Below are 16,761 nucleotides of genomic sequence, written 5' to 3'. Positions count from 1 at the left end.
AGAGATCATTAACCTGTACATCTTCAAACAATGGTAACATCTGACACATCGAATAGTTAAAACTTGAACACTGGTAAAGAATTGTATTTATTTAATGTTGCCTTTCTAATACCCCCACCCCTCCCCGATTTCTCTTCAAGGTCTGTGGCCACTTCGCTCGGAGGCAGGCAGGGAGACTGATGACATGTTGGTGCTGTCCTTTGTGGGTCAGACACGGTGGGTGTTGTTTGCAATGCAGCATGGCAGATAAGCGTGGAGTCAATTCTGAGTGTTATCTTAGGAGTATTTTTTTCCCCCAGAGTGTTGATGCTGAGTGGTGAGGAGGTAGAAGAGACTGAACTTCCAGGTTTTGTGGACAACCAGCAGACATTTTACTGTGGCAACGTCGCACACCAGCAACTTGTTCAAGTTTGTATACATACACACACTCTTCAGCTGCGTTGTGGTCCAACACACTTGTATACTATGCAATGAAAAATATATGAAACAAGCAGAAACACTGCACTACGCCATTGACAGTCTCAAAAAACTGGATAAAGAGCAGCAGGGTTTTGTACATATCAGACCTAAGCAGCAAATCCTCAGTCCTGAGTCTGAGTCATGAGTCTGTCTGATTTCTCCTCAGCTTACCATTTTGATGTGCATTGCTCTCTCACTTGGCAATGGTGCAAAGGCAGTAGTAATGAAAAGGGTATAGGGCCACAAGTGCATAATTTTTCAATAAAGAAGTGAAGGAAGCGAAGATGTGCTCTCAGCTCTCTTTAGGTCTGAAAACCATTTCATTTAAAATAAGTTTTAATCATGCCAGAGTATTTTTAAATATTTTAAAATATATCTGGATGGGCACTTTAACATTCACTTATTAGAAATCTGAACCTTCTCTCTTAAAATTAGCTGACTTGCAGTATTTGTATGTAATAGTTCAAAACAGAATTTCAACAATTTTAAAATTAATTATTCAACTGTGACCTTTCTCTATTTAATAAGATGCACTTTGCTAGAGCAGAATCATACATTATTAAAAGGGGCAGTTGAGACTATCAAGCCTGAAAAGGGACGTCTTGTATTTTACACTTGGTTAAGATGAATATTGCACTTAATTTTAAATTCAAGTTTCACCCTGCCTTTTTAAACATAAGGATGAAACCTGCTGGGATTGTGCAAACTATCAGACACTCAACCTGAAAACTTCACTTATTATGGCAATCAGCCTTTAAACACAATATTACTCCTGTCAGAGTTGGCATATGTACACTGACTACATTGTTGCTCATGTGATATGACAGCCCACCTCTTAATGACCCAAGGTAAAGCCACTGTAAATTAATACAAGGTCATAGTTGTATTTAAACTGGCTTTGAGTGGTCGCATTGCAAAAGACATCGTGGCAGTCAGAGTAAGAGACATGAGAATTAAAGGACCTAGATTTAATTTCAGTAATTGTTTTTATTTCGCCATCCCACACATCAGTTGTGGTGCTGATCCAGGTCTGAGTTGTCTGCAGAAGTAGAATCTAGGACACCTAGACCTGGTAGTAGATTTTGTAGACGTTTCACCTCTCATCCAGGTGGCTTCTTAAGTTCTGGCTAAATCTAAAACAAAGTCCAGTTGTCCTAGATTTAGCTTTCACAGAGAACCTCACAATAAATAACTGCAAATAAAAGCAGCAGGCAAGCTCTGTGTTCTCACCGACCCTTTTATGTATCAGAAGAAATCTTCTGAAGCAGCTGGTTAAAAACGTGGTAAATGATGATGAGCGTCCACAAAGAGCCTGATATTCTTCCCAAGAGAGTGTACACAAGTGCTAAATATTGAACTCCACACTCATGGCTATATTTGCACTACCAAGTGGACACAAGGGTGTGTTGGTCAATTTATGGTCTTTGGGAGATTCACCGTAGTTACTTTGGTAATCCTCTTAGTTTCTCTTTAACACAACTATAAAAGTTTTGGTTTTTAATTTAATGTCTTGGCAACTATTGGACAAACGATACATTTGTTAATAATAACTCAAATTTTGTGAGTAAGAGCATTTTATATTTAGTGGCTATTATCAAATGTGTGTATGCAGGTTGGATTTACCTAGCTATGCAGTAACAATGAATGCTACTAAACCATGTGGTAATCATATATGTTAAACAATACCTTAACATATTCATTGTGATAATTGTGGCATCTTTACGGGACTGATTGGACAAAATAATATCCCCCAGTTTTTTTGCCATATATTCTTTCATAAAAAAATTGTTTCCCATGCAAAACTCAAAGCTCATGAAGGGGTTACACCATAATCCTACATATACAGTGGGATCTAAAACTCAACTACCAGTTTTGTGCTGGAAAACTGCAGCCCAACAAGCTCCAGTGAAGAGGAGCAACCTCACATGCACAACTTACACAACTACATAGAGTCAAACAAATGAAACCATATCAGGAACTTACAGCAGAATAGATTATACAGATTGTACTTTCAAGGACTCTTGTTTTTGTTTTGTTTTTTCAAGGATGCTAACAACCCTGTCTTTAATTTTTTCTGTAGTGTCTTATTACTCCACCATAATAGAAACCTTGGTTTACACATTATCTCAACTATCCCAACCAGACCTGTTAATGAGACCTTCGCTTTCAGTCCTCTGTGGCTTTCCCCATCATATTATTTAATTTTCTAATATTCAGTTTATATTTGTTTGCCATCTTGACATTTGTGTTAATGTTAAACATTTGTGTCATCAATACATTTATTGATAACTTCTAGTCAGAAAAATGCTATTATAATGTTGATCTTTGTCTTCTGATCTTCGATGATGAATAGAAAGTAAATTACAGTGTCTTCTGTCAACCTTAGAAACAGAATATACATTTTGTGTAATTAAAAAAAAGAAATATTTTGGCTTTGAAATCAGTGAATGATTCTGAAGAGAGCCCCGGTAAAAAAAAAAAAAAAAAAAAAAATACATCAGATTAGCCTTGAAACTGCCTCATATTTTTGCTTTTCCCAAACATTTAATACAAAAATAGTCTTTAAAGAAAAAACTGTGTGTCCCTCCAGATTACATCAGGCTCTGTGCGCCTGGTGCTTCAGGACAGCAAGGTATTAGTGAGTGAATGGAAAGAGCCACAGGGCAGGAACATCAGCGTAGCTGCTTGTAACCACACCCAAGTGGTCCTTGCTGTGGGACGGGCTCTCTACTACCTGCAGATATTGGCTGGAGAGCTCAAACAGATAAGGTTAGACACACACATACATTCACACAGTCTTGCCACACCTACATTGTATATTTCATTTATTCTCTTTGTTTGTTGTAGCAAGGGACATAATCACGAGTTACTGTTCAAACAACATTTTTTTTTTCACCAGTACATCTGCTGAAAGTTAACATTAGTGAAATAACATCCCTGAGATGGATTTGACTTGGCATCTAGTGGACTTAACTCTACTGCCTGTTCTTGTCACTGTGAGCTAAGACTATTATTAGACTGAATATTCAAAATATGTTCTGATCAAATTTTCACAGAACACCCAAACAGAATTGATGGATTAAGCTTTTTATCCTCAAAGTTTTACCTAGAAACATATTAATGCAGTGTAGAAAAAACAAATAGGCTGCTTATTGTTGTAGAATTTATCAAGTGGAGGTGTTGATAATAATTGAGTTAAAAGAACTTAAATAAGCGAGAGGAAATGTGTAAACACCCAAAAATCCAGCAATGGTCATTTATCTTTAAGATGAAAATTTTCAAGTTTTCCAGTTTAATAGGAAGTGTTGTCTGGTAATTTCAAGCAGTATGAACTCACATCTCAATATCAGGGGGAAAAAATCAGAAAGAGTGTTTGCATTTGAATCACTACACATTTTCTCACGCTGTGTGTTGAACGCTGTCATACACACTCCCCATTCACACAACATGTGTGTTTTTCTCACACCTTCCTCTCTTTTCAGTACCACAGAGATGGAGCACGAGGTGGCTTGTCTGGACATCACACCTCTGGGGGAGGCTGGTGCTGAGTCACCACTCTGTGCTGTGGGACTCTGGACTGACATCTCAGCCCGTGTGCTCAAACTGCCCTGCTTCACAGCCCTGCACAAGGAAATGCTGGGTGGAGGTGAGAGGAAAGAAGGGTGGAAGGCATTGACACGAGAAAGCAAAGCTGACTTGTGGAGAGAGATCGGTGGGCGGAGATGCTGCCAACTCAGATGTTGTGTATTTTATTTCTATAGCCCAATCGCGCATAATTTACCACAATGGGCTTTGCAGAACCATGGAAAAAAGGACCCCCAACCTCCATCAGAAGACAAGAGAAATTCTCATTCAGTGCACCTCAATGAGTCCTTTTTTGTGAAGCAATAAGTAAAAAGTAAAAATCAGTGTTGTATATGCTGAAAAGATAAGCTCAGTTTAACTTTCTATGAAGAAACCAATGAACTAAATAGTGGTAGAAGAAGCAGGAGGAGGAGATGCCTTCTTCTCTCCACTCAGGGCTAAATTGGGCAGTAAGGTAATTACTAAAAATAAATAGATCTGTCACAGTAGATATACCAAATAGAATAATGGCGTAATAAGACCACACAGCAGTGGGACTGGTCTATTACAAATGTAGTCAATGTATTATTAGAATTTTTAAACATTTCGCTCAGATGTGGGAAGTTAAACGAGAAGATCGATACCACATTCAGAAAACATGAGGTTTGAGCAAGCAGGCAGTCGGCTTACTATACCACAGAGGGAACAGCTCACCTGGCTTCTTCTCAAAAGTTAAAGAAAATACCTACTGGCACGTGTTAATCTCAATTATAATCTCCTGTGTCTTGTTTTCTTCTTGGGCATAGCAGGTTCTTGGATTCAATGCTGTTTATTTCCAACTGCTCAAAGTCGGGAAATAGTCCAGATAATAGTCCAAATGAATGAGATGCAGTGTGTCTAGAGAGCTCCAGGGTTTTGGTAATTTTTTCCCCCCCAATTCAAGTCCCTGTTCAGGCCAGGCAACAACTTGCATCTTCAGCGATTGGATCGCAGGCATCAACCTGAGTAAAACTATTCACACCTGTTTTAGAATGTGCCTCAGTGACCACTTGTGATTGGATCTCACTTCTTCACTTAATATGTAATTAGATAGGTATGCATTGTTGTTTTTAGCCAATGAGACACAACAATCATACCTGGTCTGAACAAGGCATTTGGACTGAATGCAGTTCCTTTAAATTATACAATAAATTAGTTCAGGGATTATGTAGTAGTAACTGAAATAGATTATGTTGCCAGTTTCACAGAATTCAGTTAATAAATGTCAATTACATTGCCTGTGAAATTCTTCATTTTTTTACTGTGCACTTCATGAGCATCAATTATGCTAAATATGTAAGAGATCACCTTTCTGGTTCAACTTATGAAAAGGTCAGCTGTCATTGGGGACAAAGTTTAATAAGATGGTGAAGTGGCAGAGACGGAACTCTTATTCTCAAAATAATCAGAGTTGATCCACTCAGAATATCTCCACACCTTTTTCCACAGTGTCATACTTTACTTTAAGTGTTTGATTGACAGCTGCTCAGTGCTCAAACTCTTCAAACGGTGCCCCTTTGCTAGCTTTCATAACAAGACAAGTCTGACTACAAACTTAAATTTTTCTAAGTTATAATCAGAAAATCTTCAAATTAAAAGCCAGTGTGCTTTTCTCTGTTGATATTTTTATCTCACAGTAGAAGTAGAGAATTTTGACAATGCACCATTGCAGTTAAGTTTTGTTTGTTGTGTTAACATGATATTTTTTATTCTTGATGTACATTTTGGACACAACTCAGCCCTTTTGTGTTTCCACAGTTTGACCCACTTACTTCAAATAACTGATCTACATTTGAGTGGAAATGTGCAACTTTCACATTAACAGTCAGCCAACAAATACTTAATCAAAGCCAGACTGTGTTTTGATGTAAGTGGCCTGCAGTCAGAGAAACTGTTTGGGAAACGGGAAAGACAGAATACTTCATTTTTACCCTGCAGCATGTACATTTTCTTTCTTTTTCTTCCTTTTTTCTTCAAACTATTACCCACCAATTTGTCCCAATGCCCTTATTGATTAATCTGACAGAAACATTTTTGCAGACATTTATCACTTTGGTGTTCATCCATGAACCTGTGACTGATATATAAATCACTTGATTGTTTGTGTCCTCAGAGATCATCCCTCGCTCAATCCTAATGACCACCTTTGAAGGCAGCTACTACCTGTTATGTGCCCTGGGGGATGGAGCTCTCTTCTACTTTGGTTTGGACCTACAGACTGGTACGTCTTTAATACCTTCACCACAACGCTGACTAGATCAAAGCTTCTCAGATGGATAAGTAGATAAGGGGCCCCAGGCAGGGCGATGGACAGCTGTATGAAAACATTTCCTTTTTACAATATTATTTCACAGAGAATTGCTTACCTGTGAGCACTATACCAGGATATAGTGATGGAGAAACTTTATAGCATGAAGAGAGGTTGCTCCAAACACCTCATCTTATCATCATGTTACAGAATTGAATACTATTTACCTCAAGCAAGCAAGCAGTGGTAAACACCAGCCTTATTGCTGGATTTTGGTTTTGGTGGTGTTTAACCCGCTGTGTGCCACCACAAGGGTGGGGTTAAGCTTCAACAGGCCCGCAGTACTGTTATTAAAGAAAGACGCATAGGCCAGTAAAGACACTGTCTAGGTCAATTAAACCTTAATGGATTTTCTTCAAATGGCCACAATGTCCCACTGGGATTGTTCCAGGTATTCTCATTGCCCAGTCTGTCTATGTAGGGAGTAGTCCTCCAGCATTCACAGAGAATATCTGCAAGGAAACTGTATCTGAATCACTGTTAATCACTTTTTATCATCTTTCTCTGCCTCCACATGCCTACAGTTTGAAATCAAAAGCCATGCTGATGCAAAAAGTATATAAGGGAACTGCTGATATCCCATTATTTGAAGAGGCTGCATCACGTTGTCACCAGAAATCCATTTGGCCATTATACAAAGCAGAAATGGAAGCAATAGATGCGAATAAATCCAGATTTTTTTCATTTTTTAAAATATTTTTTGCCCTTGGTAGTATTGTATAGATCAACCTCGAGAAACATTCTGCTTTGCATTTGCTGAATGTTTGAGTGTTTCGAATTGTTGATAAAAGCTTCTCTATATAAAATGTGTAGACTCATTCATCATCCAATCAACATACACTCATGGTGAATGAAGACCAAAAACATCATAAAGCTGTTTTCTCCAGCTGTGTAGTGCTGCCTTGATTAATCTTACTCACCAATTTTAAATTTACTTCAATTTAAAATTGCCAGAAAACTCCAGATGGCTGCCTGCTCTAACGAAAGCTGTATTTTTAATTATTTTTTTTTTAAATGGACATATACCTTCTTGTTTAGCCAAACTTATTGGACCACATACTTTCGTGACTATACATATGGTTGTGGATGAATTTTCTCTCAATGGTGGTAAATCATCAAATCATCTCACCTTTAATGTGTAGTTTAAAGAAACCTCAGCACAAGTAAAAAAGAAAACAGGCAGATGTTTCCAGTCAGGGTTCAAAGGCTCGCTGAATGGTTTGATTAACATTAAAAAGGAGTGGATATCCTCCACACGATGACTAATATTTTTTAAGAGCGCTTGGAAAGTTGTTCATAGGCTCTGAACACTGATTGGTACTCTGGCCTTTAAAATTGGGGTTAAACTTTTGCTGCTGTCTCATTTTCTTCTCAGGTGCCCTCAGCGAGCGCAAAAAGGTCACCCTTGGCACCCAGCCCACTGTACTGAGGACCTTCAGATCTCTATCCACTTCCAATGTCTTTGCCTGCTCCGACCGACCCACTGTCATTTATTCATCCAACCACAAGCTGGTCTTCTCCAATGTCAACCTCAAGGAGGTCAACTATATGTGTCCCCTGAACTCTGAAGGTTACCCTGACAGGTCAGCAGCCAACCTTTTCCTGTTTGTGCATTTAATCAGTCTACAACCTCCACAGCACACAAGCACAGTTGCTCAGAAGTGTACACTGTTGATCACAAGGGGCAGACAATGTTTTCTTTCTTTTTTCCCGCTCAGTAATGAATTTTGTTTGTTTGTTTTTTTTGTTGTTTTTGTTGAACAGTCTGGCTCTCGCCAACAACAGTACTTTGACTATTGGTACCATAGACGAGATCCAGAAGCTCCACATCCGTACCGTTCCCCTCTACGAGTCTCCCAGGTCAGTCCCCTTCTCTAACAGTGAGTTACCGAGTCACAGCCGTAGCTCACATGTTCAGGTCTCCTGTTGTAACTGTCAGTGAGCTTCTGTAAACCAGGCAGCTGATCCACATTATAAAACTGTGTTATACCAGTAACTAACCTTGATCCATGTCTCATCCTATTGAGTCCTTGGATTTTGAAGAGAATATGTTTCTGAGAAAATACAAAAAGAGATATCAAGTGCTTGCAGTTATGCCATTGTCGATCTTCAGACAAATGCAAGGTGTTCTTGATATTAAAAAGGTGAGTGGAAAAAATGCAACCAGGCTTACTTTAGGCATACTTGCACAAAAGCCAAGGCTTAATCAAAATGCCTCTGTTTTCTCAGGGCATTTCATTTCAGTTCAAAATATGTTAAAACAAAAACTCCCAGCATGCTTTGAAACGGAAGTAATATGAGTTAAGTACATTGATTCTTTATATAGACTGACCACACCACTAATCCTTGAAATATATGGGCTCTGTGGACAAGAAAACATATGTTACCACCACAATTATTATCTTCTATCATTAAATACAGGAAGGAGGGGTAAGTCAGTTTACAGAAAAGGTCTCAGGAGCAGTTTATTGAAACAACATTCACATCCCTTTGAGGCTCCCACAGGATAATGTGTAAGGGAATTTAGCCCAAGACAACCTTAATGAAGTCCTCAAATTTAATGTAAAAGAATAGGGAATGATGTCATCCAGGCTCTCAACTTCGCCTTGTTTGCTCTATTCACATATTGCAGCATCTTTGCTTTACTTGTTCTCACTTTGACACCCCACCAGGCGGATCTGTTACCAGGAGGTTTCCCAGTGTTTTGGGGTTCTGTCCAGCAGGGTGGAGATTCAGGATGTGAGTGGCACCACATCTGCTGTGCGTCCCAGTGCCAGCACACAGGTACTGTAGCTCCATGTTGTACTCAAGGGCTTATTTGTTTTGCACTCTTATCGAATCAGACATGCTGGCTCAGAGCATTACTTATAACATGAGGCTGGCTGCTTGTCAGGAATACAAATGTCTTGTCCTGTTAGACACCTACGATGTCCACTGGAGCTAGAGTTCTAGACACGGATTTTAACGGTCATGCTAGTCCTCTTGTTTTAGAGAAATTGAATGTTAGTATACATGAATGTGCTGCCATTAGGTTTTTGAATTTCAGCTTATTAATTGTCCTAAAGATATTTTTTTACTCAAAGTGCTTTTGTTAGAAAAATTCAGTACAGTACTAAATTGATTTTTTTCTTTTATTGTCTCCAGACACAGGTAGATGGTGAGAGAGTACAATAAATGAAGACAAAAGGGCATTTTTATTTTTGTACCAACTGTGGCAAAATCCAGTTGTTTATCATGTTTAAATCAAATTCAAATGAGAAAAAAACTCACTTTTTGTTTGATTAGCTGTCTAGGGATAGAGACAGCAGGGATTCCTCTGACAGGAAAGAAAAGTAGGACCAATGTTTAAAAGGGAATCTCACTTAAAGAGCTGATCAAAAAGTAATTTCAGCCAGATTTACACTGACAGCATGTGTTGTCAACTTGGCCCTATAGCTTCCCTCAGTGGGACAGCTATGCACCCTATTTCTGTTTGTATCTGCTGCTTCAGGGTTCTGCTTTGTTAAGATGAAAGCCTCTTACATGTGATGACCAGAAAAATGTTTACCTGATTTTTAAATGCTGTGCATTTGCTGCTCCAGAAGGTTTCAGCTGTGCCATGAGGCTCACATAAAAATAAAGATTTCAGTTAAGCTGCATGCCTTTTTATTAGGATTAATTATGCCTGTGCTCCTCCTCCTCCTGACGCCTCTCATAAATCCACATTTTTCCAGGCACTTTCCAGCAGCGTGAGCTCCAGCAAGCTCTTCCCCAGCAGCACCTCTCCCCATGAGACCTCCTTTGGTGAAGAAGTGGAGGTTCACAGTCTGCTAGTGGTGGATCAGCACACATTCGAAGGTAAGAGAGCCACATGTTCATTTCCATTTCATCTCAAACACACAATGCTTATGATAGTAAAACAATGCGCTTAGCCTTGAGTGTAACTAGGTCAGTGCTGAAAACAGTTTCCTCAGGCTGGTCCTCATCCTCATTCATCTGATCTTAAAAAAGGTGCACAGTTGTTTTACCTGTATTATCTGTTTAAATCTGCTGTCTAATCTCACACCTCATTTGAATATGGGTCTTTAATTTTTTAGTCCTTGATGTTTACAGAGGTGCTCCCTAAAATATTTTGGTTACCCTCAGATAGTGTCTAAAATGTACATGGCCTATCATTGAAATAAGTGAATGATTTGATACCTCAGGCATTGTGAAGACCATTTCCTAAGTGAACCCCACTCAGTGTTCAGGCATTTGCCCCCTTCTGAAGATTTTGCTGCACCAAGCCTTCCTTCACAAAATACTGGACTTACCAAACCTAAGTAAATTATAGTATGCCATTATATGTTGATAATATGTAAGTAAGGGCTTGGTTCAGCACTTCGTGTGCAGCGCTGAGTTCATCAATGTGCAATTAGATAACTCTTTATTTATTTGTTGTCAGATGTGTAGATATTCTGATGTGTTCAGTCAGAGTCTTAATTTGTGTCCATAGTAGGGGTGGGAATCTTTTACTATGTCACGATTCAATTCGATTCAGATTTTTGGGGCAACGATTCAATAAATTAAAAAAAAAAAGTGAGTGGCACGGTGGAGTAGCGGTTAGTAATGTCGCCCCACAATGGACTGGGCTACAGCAAGGAATGGGGACCAGACTAGACGAGACACCAGATCCCTGCAGAGAGTAGAGACTAGAGTGGACCCCCCCCCCTTCAGGGTTTTTTGTTGTTTTTGTTTTTACTGCGCATGCATATGTTCCAGAACCAGCTTCATGGTGACATCAAGATGTCCCACACACAAAAAGTGGACAGCCTGCAGATTAGTTTTATTTTTTTTTAATTGATTTTAGGACATTTAAAATTAATTCTGAATCGTAATTTTCGCTTGTTATATGAATTTTCGATTTTATTTATTTATTTATTTATTTATTTATTTTTTTGGGGCGCACCCCTAGTCCATAGTCAGTGGTTGTTTTTTCTTGTTTCTTGTATTTATTTATTTTGTGCATTATTGACATCTTAACATTTGAAACCAGTCTTATTCATAGTGTATTATTCAGTGATTGCTCCATGACAGCAGTTATCCCTGAGAGGGTTTATCAAAAATATGATGTGTTGTTAAGCCACACACAATTTAAATGCTTTGCTCTCCTCAGCTGCTGTATAATCAATATCAACCGTGTCAAAAAATGTTTTGATGTATGCAAAAAAAATGTTATGGAACATGTCATCTATTATTGTACCTCTGACTGGGTGCCTTTGCAACTTAATTCAGTATTAAAGCAGTTAATGCTGTGGGATGGATATATATATATATATATATATAGATAGATAGATAGATATATATGTATATGTATCCCAAGCAGTTAGGGCTTAACCAGGGCATAAAACACAACTGATTTAACACTGAATTAAGTTGCAAAGGCACCCAGTCAGAGGTACAATAATATATATATATATATGCCACTAGTTTGGCACTTTTTATCTCAAAAATCTCATCAATCTTTATATATATATATATATATATATATATATATATATATATATATGAAGATAAAAAGTGCCAAACTAGTGATTCAAATGGAAGGCATCCTTTCTGGACAGGTACAGTAAAACTAACAGGAGAGGGAAGAAGATAGTAAATAATGACTGCAAATCTATTTATGCCAGATACAGTGAATACGCTGAAACACCTGTGTCTATACAGAAAGGATGTGGAACATGGATAACTCCAGTTTGTTGCTACATAGTCTCAAAAGACTTGGCCAACACTCATACACACTGTAAACAAACCTTCATGACCGTATAATATCTGTAAGATAAAACAGACAAAAATTCATGTTGTCATACCGTTCTCCCCAGAGCTGTTTTCGCACACAGTGTTCTTGAGAAATGACGAATTGTTATGGTATCTTCAGGTATGCTGACTGTGGTTTCAACTCCAAATAAAGTGGTTTCGACAGTAAGACAAATTTTCCTCTGTGAACCCTGGCCACTTGTGTTCCTTGTTTTCTGCTGTGTTTGCCCTGTACAGTTTTGGTGCAGTGTTCCCAAATTACAGTTGTAATAAACTGCTCTTAAAATTGATGGCAGATATCAAAAAACAAACCTTCCTAACACAATGGTGCATTTTGCTGCTTTTACATCCAATTTACTAAGGAATTTGTGTTTTGTATCTCTATCAGTTCTTCATGCCCATCAGTTCCTCCCCAGTGAGTATGCCCTCAGCATGGTGTCATGTCGTCTTGGAAAGGACCCGTCGGTGTATTTCATTGTTGGCACTGCCATGGTGTACCCAGAGGAGGCTGAGCCCAAGCAGGGACGCATCATTGTCTTCCACTACACCGATGGTCAGTCGCTTGGCTTTTTCTTTAGCCGGCTCGGTTCTTGGCAAACACAAATGCAAACTGCAATGTACTGGTTTCTCCACCTCATCCAGTTTTTTCTTCTTTCATCCAGCTCACTTTGCTTTGCATTTTTCATCCTTCACCCTGTTTCATTCTACTCCCCACCCTCCATCCTGTTTCTTCATTCACGGACACTCTGTCCTATGGTGCTCTTGTTTCTCTCCTCACTTAATCATTTTCTTATCAAAATGTATCAGATTTTCTCCTCACCCCTACCAAGTCTGCTCATTTTCTTTCATGTACTGTCCCTGTCAAGGTGCATTTTTTTGCCTTTCATTTATCTGCCTGCACATTTTATTTCTTCCCTCATCCTTTGTTTGGATGCCTCAAATTTCTCCACAGCTCTTTCATATTTGTGTAGTGACACACTATACCATTCAGATCTCATGGCTGCTAGTTTAGTTTAGCATTCAGAGTTGCCTCAAATGTTAACTATATGCTGAGTAAGGTTGTGCTCTTTCCTGCAGGTAAGCTGCAAACTGTGGCAGAGAAGGAGGTAAAAGGAGCTGTCTATTCTATGGTGGAGTTCAATGGAAAACTGCTTGCAAGCATCAATAGCACAGTAAGTGGTGATATTGTTGGTGTTTTGAGGAACACATACAGAGCACTTCAGTTTTAACTTAAACTTGCTTCAAGTTGGACACACTTTCCTATTTATTTGAATGACAAAGTGTGTCTGAACATTTGACTGGTAGTGTCCTTTTACAAAGATGTTCATGTTTGAGATGATAGTTTTAGCTAAGTCCTCACTGTCAGAACATCCTAGAACTGGCTAGTATAACTTCTACTTTACCCCCTTGTTATTATTTGATTTAAAAAAAAAAAAAAAAAAGGTTTAAACTGAATAGCTTGTTCCCTGCCCTCAAAGGTCTTTCATTTTGTTTTATAGCAAACTAGATATTTTTCGTATTGAACCCTTTGAAGATGTCACCATGGGTACTGCCAGACCTTGAAACTTTTCTTTCTTTCTAAAACTATATAGTAGTGCTGCTATTTATTGAAATAAAAACCTCTGAATTCTGCTTAGTGCAGTTGAATAGGGTCTAGACATACCATTTTATGTTGGCATTTCATGACATACACCATAGGCTGTAGTAAGTTAGGCTTGGAAAGCATAATGTTTTTGCTGCTAAATGTGCACCTCTGACAGCCACACAAGTGTGACTGTATTAGCTTCCACAAATCATAACAAAGCAGACAAAATAGTTTATAGGAGATTAGAGACTAATCCAGTGTTGCAGGGATGACTGAGTTATCGGAGATCAGATAAACTTTTAAGTGTCAGTGTACCACTGAATATGGCAGAGTGGTGCTGACCAGCAGAGAGAACACATGAAATCTATCCACCATATGAAGTAGTTCACCTCCACAAAATAATCTGATGGCCTGAAGATGAAGCACCACAGTAGTGTAAGCCAGCCTGTCCCTAAAACATTACCACCCTACGTTTTTATTGTTTTTCACTCTTTTTTTTTTTCTGTTTTCTGTGACAACTTGGAGTGCTTCTCATATTCTTATCATAGCTGAAGCGCTTTTATCCATCATGGGCTGTAAACATCTTGTTTACACAAGAATATAATAATCAACCTGAAGTTTGTTTTAAGATATTTAAAGATATTTAAAATGAAATAGTTGTGAGTTGCTGATATCAGAAACTCATCTCACAGAACAGTGATCTCCAACAGTGATAATTGGTATAAATAAATGAACTCAGAGGTGTTAAAATAGCTGCAAAATAATAAAACATAATAACAACAATAACTGCTTTTATTAGATTTTCAATTTTCCCCAGAATCCAGACAATTTGCTCTCTTTTTGTGTGTTTTGGTTTTTTTTTTTTTTTAAGATGTGAAAATAGTCTGGTCCAGACGACCTTCACTGAGTTTAGGACTTTGCTTTTGTGAGTGTGAAACATCTTTTTCTCACCAGCAATTCAACCTCTGAATGACTTGGGTGCTCTAATTTTCTTCTCTTTGATTGCTTAAGAGGCATGTGATCTGTTCAGGAAAAAAATTGCCCCCTCAGTCATTTTGAAGTCCAATATCTAAGGAGATTTATCCTGTACAGATTGCTCTGTGAAATCAGTTGACATACAGTTTGAAAGAAATTGCCTCCCCCCTACTGTCCCGTAATACTCTGCTCATCCCCACTGAGCTATAGATAGATTTAATGGATTAAACGTTTGAAAAGGCAGCTTTGTCTTAAAATATTTAAAATTAAATAGTCGTGAATTGCTGATATCAGAAACCCATCATACAGAACAGTGATTTCCTTCCTACCACCTCCTTCTGCTAACATTTATTTTCTTGAATTGGTATAAATAATTTAACTCAGACGTATTAAAATAGCCGCACAATGTCAGACAAAACATCAGTCACAAACTTTTTCTTTTGAGGTAGTTTTTTTGGAACCAAGAAGCCAACATTTCCCCCTAAAGTCAGAATTACACAGCAAAGTAAAACAGTCATTAAGGACTAATCCATCATGGGCTTGATAACATTTTTCCCCTTTGACAGCTGCCTCAGCACACCATAATATAACATACTGACAAGCTCTGACATTAGCTGCCCGTGAAATGCCTTCTTTTCATAGACTGAACACAGCACACGGATACAGTATTCTCTTTCTTTTTACATGGGCTGTAAATGGTTAACTTCATCACTGTCACGTCTTCAAATTCATTGTTTATATCAGAACCTATTAATCTGATGATAGTGAAATGATTTTGTTTGGAAATGTTGAGAAAGCCACAAAGAAATTTAATTTCCAGTAGTGCAGCAGGAATTCATTTCCCCTTTTCGAGTCTGTTAATTTTCTGACTTTTTCAAGCTGCAGCAGCAACCAGAGCACAACGTACCAGGATTTATCTTGACCTGATTCCCAATGTTTTGAGTTCTGTATTCATTTTAGTCTAATGGAATTTAATATTTCATTGATAATCTAATTTTGACTACCAAAAAACTATATCTTTAGTCATTACTGTACTAAAGAAACTGTGTTACACTGGGAAACAGCATAATTTATATCAATTATTATTTATTATTTGGTAAAATTACAATGTGACTGTATAGTGACAAAAGACTACATACTACAAAACATGCACACACACTTCCCAAGAAAATGCATGCTACTTCTTTATCTTCCTCTTATATAAACTAAAAAATGAATACACCTATTTAATTGTCATGACCAAACGCATTTATACGATAAATGATCAGAATGTGCTGCCTTTCTTTGACTTTACTACATTTTGCAAGTAGGAATAAGTTTGCCATTAACCAACCAATGGAGTGAAATAATAAGAAGAAATAAGTGAAGATGTCAGTGACTTAATAAGGAATAATGGCTTTTTTTTTTTCCCTTTTAAATTTAAATAAACTCCAAATTTATGTTTTGTGCTGCAGTTTTCATGCAAAGATTCACATTAAAGTGCTTCACATAAAAGGATTAAACGAAGAAACAAAGTTAAACAGAATATGAGAACAAAGAAAAAAGCAAGTGTCAAACAGTGGGTGATGATTTTGGTAAGCTAATCCAAGAAAACAGTAAAACAGTTGAACAAAATATAGTTGCATGACATTGAATCAACTTTCACATAAAGATGCTTTTACTTTGGATTTCTTCCAAAATAAGATACCAAACTCTCCATTCATAGATACGTTTTAATTCTCCTTATACTTACTATCAACTGTAACCTTATCACTTTATCACTAGTTGTTGATTCAGTGTAACTCATATTATTGAGTATCACACTTATTAACACTTCATTTCCTGAGCAATAGCAATGTGAAATGTTTGTAGTTTGGCCAATTTGGCCAATAGCGATACTGATATTTTTCCTGGTGTTGGCCAAGTGGCGTAAAACACAAATCTTAAAATTACATAATAAGCATTAATATATGCAAAATTAAAGAAGATATGTATGTCCTATCCTGCTTAAAGCAAACTTGGATTGAGTTCTTCTTAACCTAACAACCTAACCTTAGCAATACCCCCAAAGAGGGAA

At 37.8% G+C, this 16,761-nt stretch overlaps 1 protein-coding gene across 1 annotated transcript in view; it reads left to right on the top strand.

Moving 5' to 3' along the window:
- Positions 1-16,761, top strand: part of ddb1 (damage-specific DNA binding protein 1) — a 40,805-nt gene that overhangs the window by 13,780 nt on the left and 10,264 nt on the right. Inside the window, exons 11-21 of the mRNA XM_029498194.1 lie at positions 141-216; positions 300-408; positions 3,050-3,228; positions 3,942-4,105; positions 6,176-6,283; positions 7,746-7,953; positions 8,135-8,230; positions 9,043-9,154; positions 10,084-10,207; positions 12,534-12,698; positions 13,223-13,317. Coding sequence (XP_029354054.1) covers positions 141-216; positions 300-408; positions 3,050-3,228; positions 3,942-4,105; positions 6,176-6,283; positions 7,746-7,953; positions 8,135-8,230; positions 9,043-9,154; positions 10,084-10,207; positions 12,534-12,698; positions 13,223-13,317 — 1,436 coding nt within the window. The remainder of the gene's footprint in view (positions 1-140; positions 217-299; positions 409-3,049; positions 3,229-3,941; positions 4,106-6,175; positions 6,284-7,745; positions 7,954-8,134; positions 8,231-9,042; positions 9,155-10,083; positions 10,208-12,533; positions 12,699-13,222; positions 13,318-16,761) is intronic.

The sequence above is a fragment of the Echeneis naucrates genome, chromosome 3 (assembly GCF_900963305.1).
Source record: "Echeneis naucrates chromosome 3, fEcheNa1.1, whole genome shotgun sequence".
Taxonomy (NCBI): domain Eukaryota; kingdom Metazoa; phylum Chordata; class Actinopteri; order Carangiformes; family Echeneidae; genus Echeneis; species Echeneis naucrates.
The sequence above is the reverse complement of the archived record's forward strand: the minus strand, read 5'-3'. Positions and strand labels throughout refer to the sequence as shown.